The 15,698-nt window shown below is 40.9% G+C and overlaps 1 protein-coding gene across 6 annotated transcripts in view; it reads right to left on the bottom strand.

Annotated features, from left to right (window-relative positions):
- Positions 1-15,698, bottom strand: part of LOC118018788 (cell division cycle and apoptosis regulator protein 1) — a 105,511-nt gene that overhangs the window by 48,107 nt on the left and 41,706 nt on the right. For 3 of the 6 annotated variants that reach the window (XM_035017533.1, XM_035017560.1, XM_035017570.1), the window contains exons 1-2: positions 14,480-14,642; positions 13,297-13,414 (exon numbers count right to left, since the gene is read on the bottom strand). In XM_035017533.1, the coding sequence (XP_034873424.1) occupies positions 13,297-13,369 (73 nt within the window). In that variant the 5' untranslated portion in view covers positions 13,370-13,414; positions 14,480-14,642. Of the gene's footprint in view, positions 1-13,296; positions 13,415-14,479; positions 14,694-15,698 lie in introns of those variants that run through there. The other 3 variants (XM_035017536.1, XM_035017550.1, XM_035017539.1) reach the window with 3 other exon arrangements.

Here is a 15,698-nt window from a genome sequence, read left to right as displayed (position 1 = left end):
TTGGACAAACTTTTCATATACCTACTTTGCATTAATTTAAAAACTAGGAAACAGGGGCGCCTGGGTGGCTCAGTCATTAAGCGTCTGCCTTCGGCTCAGGTCATGTTCCCAGGGTCCTGGGATCGAGCCCCACATTAGGCTCCCTGCGCTGTGGGAAGCCTGCTTCTCCCTCTCCCTCTCCCCCTGCTTGTGTTCCTTCTCTCGCTATCTCTGTCAAATAAATCTTTAAAAAAATAAAATAAAATGAATAAAATAAAATAAAAACTAGGAAACAGGGGCGCCTGGGTGGCTCAGTCGTTAAGCATCTGCCTTTGGCTCAGGTCATAATCCCAGCATCCTGGGATCGAGCCCCACATCGGGCTCCCTGCTCGGCGGGAAGCCTGCTTCTCCCTCTCCCACTCCCCCTGCTTGTGTTCCCTCTCTGGCTGCCCCTCTCTCTTTCTGTCAAATAAATAAATAAAATCTTAAATAAATAAAAATAAAAACTAGGAAACAGACCAAAACAACTTTTGTGTTTTTTTTTTTTTAAGATTTTATTTACTCTTGTGAGAGAGAAAGTGAGAGAGCATGAGCAAGTGGAGGGGGATGGGTAGAGGGAGAGGGAGAAACAGACTCCCCAATGAGCCGGAAGCCTGATGTAGGGCTAGATCCCAAGACCTGGAGATCATGACTTAAGCCAAAGGCAGACGCTTAACTGAACTCAGGCACCCCAACTTTTGTGTTTAAAAGCACAAAAAGTTTTTAATTTTAGTGCACTACTATATGGGGCAATGAGATAAAATTAACCATAGTGACTTAAAATTATAATTTGATAAAACTAAATTGGGAGAGGACTCAAAATACGATAGATTAGGTACTTAATGTTGAATGTATGCTTAAACAAGGCTAAGAGCTCAAGAGAACATGAGAAAGATTTTACTTGATGTTTTCATGCAATTCCAATGAATGCAAAAAGCAATCAACTAAAAACTGCAGTGTATGGGGCGCCTGGGTGGCTCAGTCAGTTAAGTGTCTGCCTTCAGCTCAGGTCATATCTCCAGGTCCTGGGATGGAGCCCCATGTCGGGCTCCCAGCTCAGCAGGGAACCTGCTTCTCCCTCTCCCTCCGCCCCTCCCCCTACTTATGTTTTCTCTGCCTCTCTCTCTTGCAAATGAATAAATAAAATCTTTAAAAAACAAATAAGTCAAATTAAAAAATAAAAATAAAAACTGCAATGCAGCACTACCATTCCCAAAATTGCATCTCCTGGAACAATGACTAACTAGCTCCCCAGGACATTAAAGTCAGAAAACAAAAAAAAGGGCCCAAGGTTCAAAAAGCTAAGGAAACAGGGGCACCTGGCTGGCTCAGCTGGTAGAGCATGCAACTCTTGATCTCATCAGGGTCATGAGTTTAAGACCTACAATGGGCACAGAGCTTACTTTAAAAAAGAAGTTTAGGAAACAGCGAATTATGCATATTGTTTAAAAGCACAAAAAGTTTTTAATTTCAGTGCACTACTATATGGGGCAATGAGATAAAATTAACCATAATGACTTAAATTTCTGAGAAAAAGGATTTCTCAGAACCCTTAATATGCCAACTCAGCATTCTGAATCTCAAAAGATTGCCAGAAAAGCAATATTTACACATGGAACACTCCCTTTTCCAAAGCATCTTGCTTGTATCTGAAAATAACCTGAAAAAAATGCTGCTCTTTAATTATTAGTTAACAACCTTATAGAAAGAACAGTATTTTGCTTTACAAGAACAGAACAGAGAACGTTAATGAACTAACCAAAGCACCTAGTCTAGACTATCCCAGAAAATCTTCAGAAGTGTGAGGTTCAAATCAGTTGTTTAAAAGCTCAGACTAGGGCGCCTGGGTGGCTCAGCTGGTTAAGCGACTGCCTTCGGCTCAGGTCATGATCCTAGAGTCCTGGGATCGAGTCCCACATTGGGCTTCCTGCTCAGCAGGGAGTCTGCTTCGTCCTCTGACCCTATCCCCTCTCAGGTGTTCTCTCTCTCTCATTCTCTCTCTCTCAAATAAATAAATAAAATCTTTAAAAATAAATAAATAAATAAAAAATAAAAAAAGCTCAGACTAATTTTACTTAAAAATAAAACAAACCAACAAGAAAGTAAAGCAAAAACAAACAAAAACCCCAGAAAGTATGTTTGTAGTTCCTATAAATTACAAATTACTCCCTGCAAAAAATACTGATTTTTAAAAATTGAAAAAGGAGGGAGAAAAGGAAGAGTCTAAGGTGGGCAAAAAATTTCTAAATGGCCTAAGTCCTTACCACATTAATATTTTCTTGTTTTTAAGGAAAGTCAGATATCACAGATGGGAAGAGAGAAAAAACCAGAACTAACTAAATGAATTTAAAAAGTAATTTAAATAGAAGTGGAGAATATCTCAATACCAGCATAAGTTCAAAATGAGGTTAACTACAATGACAATAAAGGAAAAGGTACTGAATTCTAGGACACAGGTTCTAATCAGTGGATCCTATTAACCTTATTGTATGCAAAATTGCAGATGAGAAAGTCCAAAGCTTTAATCAGTTTTCAAGAGAATTACAGACCCAAAAAAGGTTAAGAACCACTGTTCTAGGACAACAGAAGCAAAATACTCACTGAACACAAGATAAAGACCATAGGAAAAATTAGTGCTTTAAATTCTAAGATTGGCATGTTATACACATTTGACAAAGTAGTATCCGTGATTCAAATATCATACCCAGCTCCTTCACCAAGCCAGGGCTCTGACCTCAGATCTGCTCTGTTTCATTCTGTTGGTACCAATTTCAGAACCTTGGAAGTTGCGACAGCAGAAGAGCTCAGAGCCAATATCCCAGAAAGTCTATTTTTTCCTATTACTTTTTTAGGTGTTCTGAATCCTGGCATCACAAAGCAGCCTAGCATTAAGTAGGTAGTATGACAGACACACCTCTCTTCTACCGTTAATAGTGTGATGAATTAGAAACTACAAAAAAATTACGGTTACCCCTAACAATATGGGACTTAAAGGTGCTTGACCTCCATGCACATTTGGAAAATCCATATATAACTTTTGAATCCCCCAAAATTAACTACCAATAGCCTACTGTCTTGGAATAAAATTTTCCTAATGAAAGGAAGTACCAATTAGTTGATTTGTTGACGGCATTCTTTTTCTAGGACACCATACAATGTTACATCTATGTAAGCCATTCACACACAGGGAAGCATACACAGACACAAGGCTTTAAGACCATACTGATGTCTTGATGATTAAAAATACAGGGGCAGGGACGTCTAGGTGGCTCAATCAGCAGAGCGTCCGACTCTTGACTTCGGCTCAGGTTGTGGGATTGAGCCCACTGCTCAGCGCAGAGTCTGCTCAAGATTTTCTCTCCCTCTCCCTTCTCTTGCCCCTCCCTGTGCTGCTGTCTCTCTCTCTCTGAAATAAAATCTGGAAAAAAAAAAAAAATACAGGGTGCCTAGCTGGCTTAGTCAGTAGAGCATGCAACTCTTGACCTCAGGGACATGAGTTCAAGCCCCACGTTGAGTGTAGAGCTTACTAAAAAAAACAAAAACAAAAACAAAAAAGCCATTCCATTCACATATATTAGCAGTTAGTGACTGGATCAACACTTAGTCATAAAAGTTTGTCATTTATATGTTTTCTAATTATCATTTCTTCCCAAATTTTGCATGGTAGGATTGCATTCAAAGACTTTGAAGAAAACTGTGAACAGTATAAAGTGAAACACTAAAATGAGTAGAAGGAAAACTACAGTAGCATAGAAAAAGTATAAAGCTCAATGTTCTTTTTTTATTAAAAGTTAATTCAGGGGGTGCCTGACTGGCTCTGTTGAAGGAGCATGTGACTCTTGATCTTGGCATCCTGAGTTCGAGCCCCACATTGGGTGTGTGGAGGTTACTTAAATAAATAAATTAAAAAAAAAACAAAAACAAAAACAGGGGTGCCTGGGTGGCTCAGTCAGTTAAGCGTCTGCCTTCAGCTCAGGTCATGATCCCAGTGTCCTGGGATTGCGCCCCATGTCCTGGGATTGAGCCCCACATCGGGCTTCCGGCTCAGCGGGGAGCCTGCTTCTCCCTCTCCCACTTCCCCTGCTTGTGTTCCCTCTCTCGCTGTCTCTGTCAAACAAATAAATAAAATCTTAAAAAAAAAAAACAAAAACGACAGAAACAAAAGACCTCAGCACTGATGTAAACTACCAGATTTCAGAACATGTGTTAATAGCCTATATATGCCACTGAAAATTTAGGTGCTGTACCATATTTTAAGACTTTTAAGAAAAAAACAAAAAACAAAAAACTATTTTTTAAGAAATATTACCTAAACATGTGGCTTACTCAGTGTTGAACTGTAAGTTTTCATTATTGGACTTTGAAAATGAAATTAAATATTAATGTTTATGTGAATCAGACTAAGTGGTATTCAATTTTTAAAACTAGCCTTTGGGGCGCCTGGGTGGCTCAGCTGTTAAGCGTCTGCCTTCGGCTCAGGTCATGATCCCAGGGTCCTGGGATCGAGTCCCACATCGGGCTCCCTGCTCGGCAGGAAGCCTGCTTCTCCCTCTCCCACTCCCCCTGCTTGTGTTCCTGCTCTCGCTATCTCTCTGTCAAATAAATAAATAAAATCTTTAAAAAAAAAAAAAAAAAAAAACTAGCCTTTGGATTTAGAAGGAAAATAAAGTTTCTCTAGGCACCTCTGTGTGGCTCAGTTAAGTGTCTGACTCTTGGTTTTGGCTCAGGTCATGATCTCAGGGTTGTAAGATAGATCCCCACTTAAGGCTCTGCCCTCAGCACGGAGTCTGCTTATCCCTCTCCCTCCCCGCCCCCATGCATGAGCTTACACCCCCCCATAAATAAAATCTTTAAAAACAAACTATAAACAAAATACTACTAACAGCCAACTGTTGAGTGGAAGCCTTACCAGCAACAGGAACAGTTAACATATTTTGTATGTTATATGTACTATATAATTTTTTTTTTTAAGTAGGCTCCATGCCCAGCATGGGGCCCAACAAAGTGCTTGAACTCACGACCCTGAGATCAAGACCTGAGTCGAGATCAAGAGTCGACACTTAACCAACTGAGCCACCTAGGAGTTCCTATATACTGTATTCTTTCAATAAAATAAGCTAGAGAAAAGAAAATCATAAGGAAAATACATTTACAGGACAGTACTTATCCCCCCCCCAAAAAAAATCGGCATCAAAGTCACACGGTTCAAACCCCTGTTCTTCAAGGGTTCAACTGCTAGAAATTTATGGGAAGGAAATTTACATTCTACTAGTTGTGTCACACCACTAGCTAGTTAATTCAAATTTTGTGAAATCACTGTGCATGTTTTATATATCTGCAATATAGCTCTTTTTAAAATCATTCATATTTACTTTACTCTCCATAAAGTATATTTCATTATTAATACTCCTTTTTTGTGGTTATCTGAGAAACTACCCTTGAGTACTTGTAAGTAGCATTCTCCACTCTTGTGAATTATAATCAATATTCTGCAAGACAATTTTATAACCTGCGTATTACAGAGGTATCAATCCCTGATTTAATCTTTCTCTCCACCTAAGTGGCCAAATACTTGTCAGCTGGAGATCTTTTCCAATTATCCACAATAGAACAGTCTGTTCATTTACCTATACCTAATTCACTTTGATTGCTGAAGGTCTTGTGACCCTTTGGAAAAAGATATGCTTATCACTGTGTATCAATACTTCCATAGACAAACCTATGAAATGAGCCCTAGATGACCACAGGCTACCAGGCAAACAAGTAAACTTAAGGGCTAAGTTTTCTTAAACCTTTAAAGAAAAATGTAAATTTTATCATTTTCTAAAATGTACACTCGTGTTATGACATACTAGCAGTTTTTTTTTTTTTAAGATTTTATTTATTTATTTAATTGACAGAGAGAGAGACTGTGAAGGAGGGAACACAAGCAGGGTGGAGTGGGAGAGGGAGAAGCAGGCTTCTCGCTGAGCAGGGAGCCCGATGCAGAGCTCGATCCCAGGACGCTGGGATCATGACCTGAGCCGAAGGCAGACGCTTAACCGACTGAGCCACTCAGGTGCCCCCATACTAGCAGTTTCTACTGAATACCAATGAACACACCATTAAAACACAAGAGAGAAGCCTGTCCCTTTTCTGTTGTCCCTTAATTTTATCAAACTCACTGTTAAATTTAAAAATCCTATACCTTTGGGGCGCCTGGGTGGCTCAGTCATTGAGCGTCTGCCTTCGGCTCGGGTCATGATCCCGGGGTCCTGGGATCGAGCCTCACATCGGGCTCCCTGCTCAGTGGGAGGCCTGCCTCTCCTTCTCCCACCCCCTCTGCTTGTGTTCCCTCTCTCACTGTGTCTCTGTCAAATAAATTTAAAAAATCTTAAAAAAAAAAAAAATCCTATACCTTTAAACCTTGGTGCTCTATCTTTACTAAGATGAGTCATCCTGAAATAATAAAGTTCAGAACCACAAAGTTGCATGCTCAAGTTAGGATAGGGAGAAAAAAAAGAAAAGAAAAGATAGTTTTTTGGTTTTTTTTTTTTAGATTTTAATTATTTGAGACAGAGAGAGAAAGAGAGAGAGAGAACACAAGCAGGGGGACCGGCAGAGGAGAAGGAGGCTCTCCACCCACTAAGCAGGGAACCCAATGCGGGGGCTCGACCCTAAGACCCTGGGATCATGACCTGAGCTGAAGGCACTTAACTGAACCACCCAGGCGCCTCTGTAGTTTGATGTTAATGCAGCTGTCACTGGATAAGAGCACAAGTAAGGCATACTCAGAGGATGAGGGGGAAAAGTATATATTAACAGCAAGCCTTAAAAGATTTTATGTGTAGGGCGCCTGGGTGGCTCAGTTGGTTAAGCGACTGCCTTCGGCTCAGGTCATGATCCTGGAGTCCCGGGATCGAGTCCCGCATCGGGCTCCCTGCTCATCAGGGAGTCTGCTTCTCCCTCTGACCCTCCCCCCTTTCATGCGCTCTCTCTCTCAGTCTCTCTCTCTCTCAAATAAATAAATAAAATCTTTAAAAAAAAAAAGATTTTATGTGTATTTTTTTACTCTCAGAAAAATGTGTTAGAGACTATTCGCTATTACATAGCACACACAGTGTTTAAAGGGGTTAAACCAATACCAGTAGCAATCCTTTCCTACCAAATGAGCTGTAAACATTCAAGTCCATTAAAGAATAACTAATAAAGTGAAGTATACATAGTGTATCAGCTATTATTTGTTTGAAAAAGACCATGAATTTTGGAATTTAGCAATCTGAGCTTGTTTTCAAGCTCAAGAGATTATGGTTTTAAAAGATGATAATTGGGCCAGAATGAAGAGGTAGGAAAAATGGGAGTCATAGTTAAAACAACTGTATTGGTATTAGCTTCAGTCACCTGTTGGAAAGCACATTATAACTATAGTTTTAACTCCTAAAGTAGTTCATGTTTCTCTATGGCCAGAATGCAGTCATTTTATAAATGGTCAAAAGAAATAGATGAGAAAATAGGTGAAAATATGCTAAATCATTCCCCACACTTCAGTATTACTATGGTTACATACAGATAAAAATGCAAATATTTTGAGTCAAATCTACAAACTATTATAATTAATCTAAGAGTTAATGTTTCAATCAGTGGGGCACCTGGCTGGCTCAGGAGTGGAGCATGCAACTCTTGATCTTGGGTTCGTGAGTTCGAGTACATAAAATAAAAATAAATTTTATTTTTTTATTTTTAAAAAAGATTTTATTCATTTGACAGAGAGAGAGCACAAGCAGGGGGAGTGGCAGGCAGAGGGAGAGGAAGAAGCAGACTCCCCACAGAGCAGGGGAAGCCTGATGTAGGACTCGATCACAGGACCACGGGACCATGACCTGAGCCGAAGGCAGTCGCTTAACCAACTGAGCCACCCAGGCGTCCCAAAAATAAAAATAAATTTTAAAAAATATCTCATGGGGTGCCTCGGTGGCTCTGTCAGTTAAGCGTCCAACTCTTGATTTTGGCTCAGGTCATGGGATCAAGGACTCTGCTTGTCTCTCTCCATCCGCTCACGAGCACACTCTCTCAAATAAATAAATACTTTTATTTATTTATTTATTTTTTTAAAAGATTTTATTTATTTATTTTGAGAGAGAGAGAATGAGAGACAGAGAGTATGAGAGGGAGGAGGGTCAGAGGGAGAAGCAGACTCCCTGCCGAGCAGGGAGCCCGATGCGGGACTCGATCCCGGGACTCCAGGATCATGACCTGAGCCGAAGGCAGTCGCTTAACCAACTGAGCCACCCAGGCGCCCCAATACTTTTATTTTTTTAACTAACTATAGAAATGATCCCTGAAAGTATAGTCTTAATACTTTTATTTTTTTTAAGATTTTATTTATCTGAGAAAGTGAGCCAGAGAGAGAGGGAGGGGGAAAGAGCACGTGCGTGCACACACAAGCAGGGGGAGGAGCAAAGGGAAAGGGAGGAGCAGATTTCCCAAAAGGGAGCCCAACATGGGGCCTAATTCCAGGACCCGGGACCATGACCTGAGTCAAAGGCATATGACTAACCGACTTAACCCTCTAGGAACCCCATAAATATATATAAAATCTTAAAAAAAAAAAAAAAAAAAGAAATCTCATAAAGATTCAATCAGTGATTCACCAGCTATCTCTCTCAATGTCTCTTTATATATAGGAAACTTAAACTTTCAAACCTAAAAGTTCTAGAAACAAATATGACTGTCACTGAATACATATCACAGCACTTCAGCTAGGAGATGGAAAAAAAGGGGAAATATTAAGAATAATTATTTCAGTGTAGGAGAAATGGTATGTAAGGCTGGAATGACAGAACATCATGAATACCATCCCAAGGAGTTTGAAATGAATTCTAAAATCCTTGAAGATATTTTTTGTAGACGAGTAAAAATAATGGAAGATATGATGAACCACAATTCTGATGTTCTAACATTAACTCTCCTGTGACCATCTGTAAAACCTAAACAAATTTCATCACCTTTCTGGGCGTCAAATTCCTTATCTGATAAAGTTGTTGAGACAGAATCTAGGTCAGCTCCCAACCAGTTTTGAAAAAGTCTTTAATTTAGACAGAAATTAGGAGGGGTGCCTGGCTGGCTTAGTCGGTAGAGCATGTGACTCTTGATCTCAGGGTTATGAGTTTGAGCTCCTTGTAGGGAGGAGCCTACTTGGAGGGAAAAAAAAAAAGAAATTATGCTTTAGTAGTATCACATCTGACAAATATATTGGAGCTGAGAGAGAAGTGAGATGCAGCATATCCAGTATGTATGAGAGGAAAGCAAATAAAAGCAATTAGAACTAAATAACAGAGGGGCACCTGGTTGGCTCAGTCAGTTAAGCATCTGCCTTCGGCTCAGGTCATGATCCCGGGGTCCTGGGATCGAGCCCCTCATTGGGCTCCCTGCTCAGCGGGGAGTCTGCTTCTCCCTCTCCCTCAGCTACTACGCACTCGCTCACTCTCTAATAAATAAATCTTAAAAAAAAAAAAAAAAAAGAACTAAATAAAGGATAATAAAGAGTAACACTACCACGTGAGAGATGGGAAAAAGAGCTTCCTGACTTAAGGATCTACGATAAGCACTATGGATTAAGTTTGGCAAAGACAAGGAAGGACCTGAAAGTTAGGTGAGAGACTTTGGCATATGAGCTGTGAGCAAGAGAAAGCAGCTATGACAGTTATTTAAATGTGAAGTGCCTAGGACCTAAATGTAAAATAGAGTATACCTGAGGCATTTTCAAAGGAGAAAAAAGCAAGATTTGATATATGACTGAATATGGGGGTAAAAGGAAAACTAAAGATGATAGATGATACTCAGGAATTCAAAATTAATCAGAAACAATCCAAATACTGATCTTCAATTTTACATCAGATTTCAGCAATATACTGCTAGCATGCATGCTTTTACTGAAGTTTTTAATATTACTTATTTTTTTAAGTTTACTTATTTAAGTACTCTCTACACCTAACATGGGGCTCAAACTCATGACTCTGAGATCCAGAGTCCCATGCTCTTCTGAGCCAGCCAGGTGCCGCTTTATATTATTTTAAATCAGTCATCTGTGTGAATGCAGTGAAATTTTCTATCACTGTTAGCTGAGAACTTTCAAGGTTAGTACAAATGCAAAATATCCTTGCTAGAAAATGGAATAGTGGGGCGCCTGGGTGGCTCAGTCGTTAAGCGTCTACCTTCAGCTCAGGTCATGATCCCAGTGTCCTGGGATCGAGTCCTGCATCGGGCTCCCTGCTCGCGAGAAGCCTGCTTCTCCCTCTCCCACTTCCCCTGCTTGTGTTCCTGCTCTCGCTCTGTCAAATAAATAAAATCTTTAAAAAAAAAAAAAAAGAAAGAAAATGGAATACCAAAGACTTTAACTGAAAAAAATAAAATGTTATGTTACATACAAAAAGAGTAGTAATTTTCATACTGCTCTCAAGAGAAAATGAGTCTGAAATATAGGCACAGAGATCAAAATATTTAATTCAAGTTGAATTACTCAGTTAACCTTTTTTTGTTCCATGATCATTTGATTTATGACAGTAGCTTCTGATACTAATATGTCTGGACTATTTCAAAGGGTGCATTTTTTTTTTTTTAATAGAGTAAAAAACTGACACCTTCCCTATTGCCGATTAAGTCCTTTTATGTCCTTTGCTGAAATTTTTTCTCAAATTATATTTGAAGCTTCCAGGAGAACACCTGAAGCACTATAATTTGCTAGAATGTTCTCCATTTAGGGGCGCCTAGCTGGCTCAACCAGTGGAGCATGTGACTCCTGATCTCAGGGTTGTGAGTTCAAGTCCCATGTTGGGTGTGGAGATTACTTAAAAGTTAACATAAATAAATAAATAAATAAAAACAGTTCTCCATTTAGATGAGATGTAAATAAAACGTATTTTAATTGCCTCGGGATTGAAAATTTAACTTTTACAAAAATTTGTGTGGCTCTGAAAATCAGTTATACTAAGATGAGATGATTAATCACAAATAAGGCTTTAAGATGAAGGTAAGAAGAGAGCAAGCTTTCAGGAAGCAGCCTGAAATATATCACCTGGAAAATAAACATTTTAATAAAAATAGTATCACTAGAGAGTTCCATTTATAACCTACTCCAGGATTTTTACAGGAAAGCTAAGAGTAGAGAGATGCTATCAAAACCCTAGGCCTACTTACTGAAGTCATGATGCGTCAATAAAATTTGATTTTGAAAAACTCTGATTAACAAGTTCTAAGAAAACCCATAATTAATTTTCTACAGCAAAAATAAAAGCTGTTTACACAAATCCCATTATTTATATTTGGACTCTACTGCCAAATATGGAAAGGGAGATCTATATTTACTACTGATTTTGTGTTTGAGAATCTATATGAACGTTTGCGGTCTTCTTTGCTCAGTCTTAAAATAAAAACAAAAAAGGTATAACATGAATTTAAGTAATTACAATACAAATTTTTTTTAAAACATTTTATCTATCTGAGAGAAAGACAGAGATAGCGAGAGAAAGCATGAGTGGGGAGGAGAGGGAGAAGCAGGCTCCCTGCTGAGCAGAGAGCCCTACACAGGGCTTGATCCCAGGACCCTGAGGTCATGACCTGAGCTGAAGACAGTCGCCCAAGCAACTGAGCCACCAAGGTGCCCCAAAATACAAATGTTAAGAGCTACAGACAATAGACTTCCACCTGAAGAACTATTTAACTGGGAACAATACAGATATCAATTTAAAACAAATTATAGGGGCACCTCGGTGGCTCAGTTGGTTAAGCACCTGCCTTCAGCTCAGGTCATGATCCCAGGGTCCTGGGATCGAGCCCCACATCAGGCTCCCTGCTCAGTGGGAAGCCTGCTTCTCCCTCTCCTTCTTGCTCCTGCTCTCTCTGTCAAATAAATAAAATCCTTATAAAAACAAAACATCATTCATAATATTAATTATGTTCCTGACCTGGTTTATAAATAAATAAAACAAACTATATGTAGAAAAAGCCAGGTAAAACATGTTTAGTTTACCAAAATACAAGTCCATAGCACTTGCTTCTGGACACATAGTAATTGCTGATAATTCCCATTTCATCAAAACTAAGTCAACACCAGAGTCCCCATTATTTAACATGAAGAAGTACCTGATCTGGGCACCTGGGTGGCTCAGCCGGTTGAGCGTCTGCCTTCGGCTCAGGTCATGATCCCGGGACCCTGGGATCGAGTCCCACACTGGGCTCCCTTAGGGGGAGTATGCTTCTCCCTCTCCCTCTGCCCCGCCCCCCACTCATGCTCGTTAGCTCTCTCTCAAATAAATAAAATCTTAAAAAAAAAAAAAAAAGTACCTGGATCTGAATTAAATACAATCTATAACTATTATTTCATAATCTCTTCAGTTGCCTGCAGAACTGATCATTTAACCCCCCCAAATGAAGAGTAACTAAAATAAAAACTCTGAAGTATCCCTTTCTTTAAAGACAAAGGTCCCCTACATAACAAGATAATCATGTCCATCAAACTGTAGAACACCCAAGTCAGAAGATCATAGGGTCTCTGTAACTGACCTTGAATTACTAAAGTAGGTATTTTAAGTAAAAGGCAGTAAAGAACCAGTATTAGAGATGTCATAAACAAAAAGTATACTCATTAACAGAAAAAGCTGCAATTTTTCTGGGTACCCAAAGAAACTCAAATTCATTCTGTAGAATCCTTGGGAAACTTATTTAAGATTCAAACCTTAAGTCAAATGGTAAAAAAAAAAAAAAAAAATTCTTCCTAAGAAGCAAACGGAAGAAGCTTACTGATTTTCAATGACATCATCTGTTGACCTTATTTTGAAAATATAAATATCCATTTGCTCTTTTATATCTATTTATCTTTTTCCTTTGTTTGATAAATTCTTTAGAATTGGGTTTTCCACTTTAAACTCCAACAGCTGAAAACCAGTCATATATAATTTCATAATATATAAAATTTTAATACATTTATTCTTAAATATAGCATGTGCATACTTCACCTTAACATGCCAAATGAGATAACCTCTAATCAATGAGTGGCTGCTAACCTAATTAAATCAAATAAAAGTTAATCAATTTAACGTTTGAAAAACTCTATGTACCTATCCAAACTGCTGTGAAAACAGATTTTTTGCTAGTTGATCCATGAATTTTTAAAAGCTTCACAAATAAAAGAAACGTCATTTAGAAACATTTTACAATATCACAGATAGCCTAATTCATATAGTTATAACATGTCCTCCCCCCAACCCCCAAGTTTACAGTACGTGTGCTCAGTGGCCTGACCTGGCTGAGATACCGCAGTGGCTGTAAACTGAGTAGCCCATGGCGGATTCTTCTGTCCTCCAAACTGAGCCATGATGAAAGAGGCAAAAAACCTTCACTTGTCTTCTACAGCAGCGATCTATTAAGAAAAAGAATCCACATTTTAAAGTTCAAACTATAAATGTCATAAAAGTACTATTACAGAAATGTTTGTCAAGGACATCTTCGTAAATCCTAGTATAAATAACAAGGTATATATGAACGTCCGATATGCAGCAAAACATTCTACATCAAGTAGCTCACCAAAAGCACCCAATTTCGACATATGACATTAGGGGCAGACTCACAAGAAAGGCACTTCTTTCCGTGACTACAAACCGTCACATTTAAACAGAAAACCATGTGCTGTTATCTACCCAATTCTTAAAAGTACACAGCTTCAGGTTCAAAGAAAATAGAGCCTGCGTGTTTCTTTTGGCAATCAATTGGGGGCTGAAAGTGGTGGAACCAATAACGTAAATTGGGACGAGACACTGAATAAAGGTATTTAAGACTATCATTTAAATAACTAACATCTCCTTACTTTTTCGGGTTGGGAAGGGCCAAGGGGCTCCTCTTCTCTCTCCCCCCTCCCTCGAGGGGAAAGACGGTTGAAATAACGGATGCCCCCTAAAGAACCATCGCTAAGACCCCTCCCCCCAAAACCAAGCCAGAAAAGGCCAAGATCTCAGCCCGCGCACCCCCTCCTTCTCCCCGCGACTCGGAGCGGCCAGAGCTCTGCCATCCATCTTCCTCCAGCCCCAGCTCCTCGCGGGACGCAGACCAGAGAAGGCGGAATCCTCCGTCTCACGAGACTGGGCGAAGTGCCAAGAGAGGACTATTGAAAGCCCTGGTCCCCTTATCCCCCAGGCTGGGCAGAGAGCCTCTATCCCCTAAAACCCGCGCCGCCGCCAGCCACCCGACGCCCTGGGCCGGAGGCCGGGAAGCTAAAGCTCAGCGGCTCCAGAGTGACGGATGGCGCTCGGCAGTCCCTCCAGACCCGCCAAGCCGAGGCTGAGGGGTGCTGGGGGTACCTGAAGAATCGAGGTGGGGGGAGGAAGGTCGAAAAAACGAGGCGGTGGGGGAGGGGCTGCCGCGCGGGGCCTGCTCCGACCCGCACAAAAGGGACCATGTCCCTCCCGCCCCAGTCCCACGAGAGCCCCACCGTCGCCGGCCTACGGACGCCGTGCTACCAAAACGGTCGCTCCCGGCCCTTCCGCGGATTCGACAGGACGTTAGGACCCCGGCTCCGCCGCCCGCTGCTCCAACCGCGAGAACCAGACCTTCACCTGAATCGGGTCCCGGCTAACACCGAGGCCATTTCAAACCCGTCAGCGTTAGGCGCATGCGCCAACTTCCCCCTCTTCCTCCACGCCTCTCCCCTCCTCCGCATCTCTGCGAGGAACGGCGCTTACGGGCTTACGTTCTACGTGCGCGCCCCGCAGGTCGCCTTCAATACGCTCACCGCTCTCACTACGCAGCTAGAGCTGGAGCGCGCCTGAGAAGAGGTACCTGGGTTTCCCATAACAATGAGCCGCCTGTGTCTCTGCGCCAGCTCTGAAGAAAAGACTTTTCTGAGGGTGGGCAGGGAAGAATTGGCGGTCACGTGATCCGATCAGCCCGCCGCCATTTTGTGCTTTTTCGCCTTTTCTGTGTTTTTTTCTAGTTCAAGTACTTGGAAGAATGGATATATCCTGTACCATCTTCCTAAGTTTTTTTAAAATTGAGATGAAATTCACTTACCACATAATTCACTGTTTTAAATATTTTGTACAATTCAGTGACCTTTTTAAAAAAATTTTTTCCAATGGCCTTTATATAGTCATAAGGTTCTGCAACCATCACCACCTCAACCCTTAGAAGAAACCCCTACCCCTTAAGCACTCCTTAATCCCTGCTCCCGCCATCCCTTTACAGCCACTAATCGGCTTTGTCTCTATGGATTTGAATGTCCTAGATACTTCATAGTAATAGAATTATATAATATATGGTCTTTTGTGTCTGGCTTCTGTGGTGTCTAAATGAGGTGTCTGGATCTGATCAGCCCCCAAATTTTTGGAGCGACCCCTTCGGGTGGAATCCAGTAGCGCAGGTGGTGAAAGAATCCACCTGAGGCAGAGCAAAGGAGATAAAAGTTGACTGAATACACCGCAAGCGAGCCACCGGCAGGACAGCGGAGAGGGTATCTGCAAGGAGGCAGTGGGTGGAGGCTGTTTTTAAAGGGGGACGAGGAATATGGCCACCTGCGGCATTCTCCCTTTTTTGGTCACTGTGACTAGTTAAGTAAGCCGTTGGCCAGTCAGGACCTATGGCTATTTTGAGGTGGATCCGGGGATGGGCCCCTCTGTATTCAGTCAGGTGGTCATGTGGACCTTTTATACTCC

Source organism: Mirounga leonina, unplaced genomic scaffold, assembly GCF_011800145.1.
Source record: "Mirounga leonina isolate KUSES-001 unplaced genomic scaffold, KU_Mleo_1.0 Mir_107, whole genome shotgun sequence".
Lineage (NCBI taxonomy): Eukaryota > Metazoa > Chordata > Mammalia > Carnivora > Phocidae > Mirounga > Mirounga leonina.
The sequence above is the reverse complement of the archived record's forward strand: the minus strand, read 5'-3'. Positions and strand labels throughout refer to the sequence as shown.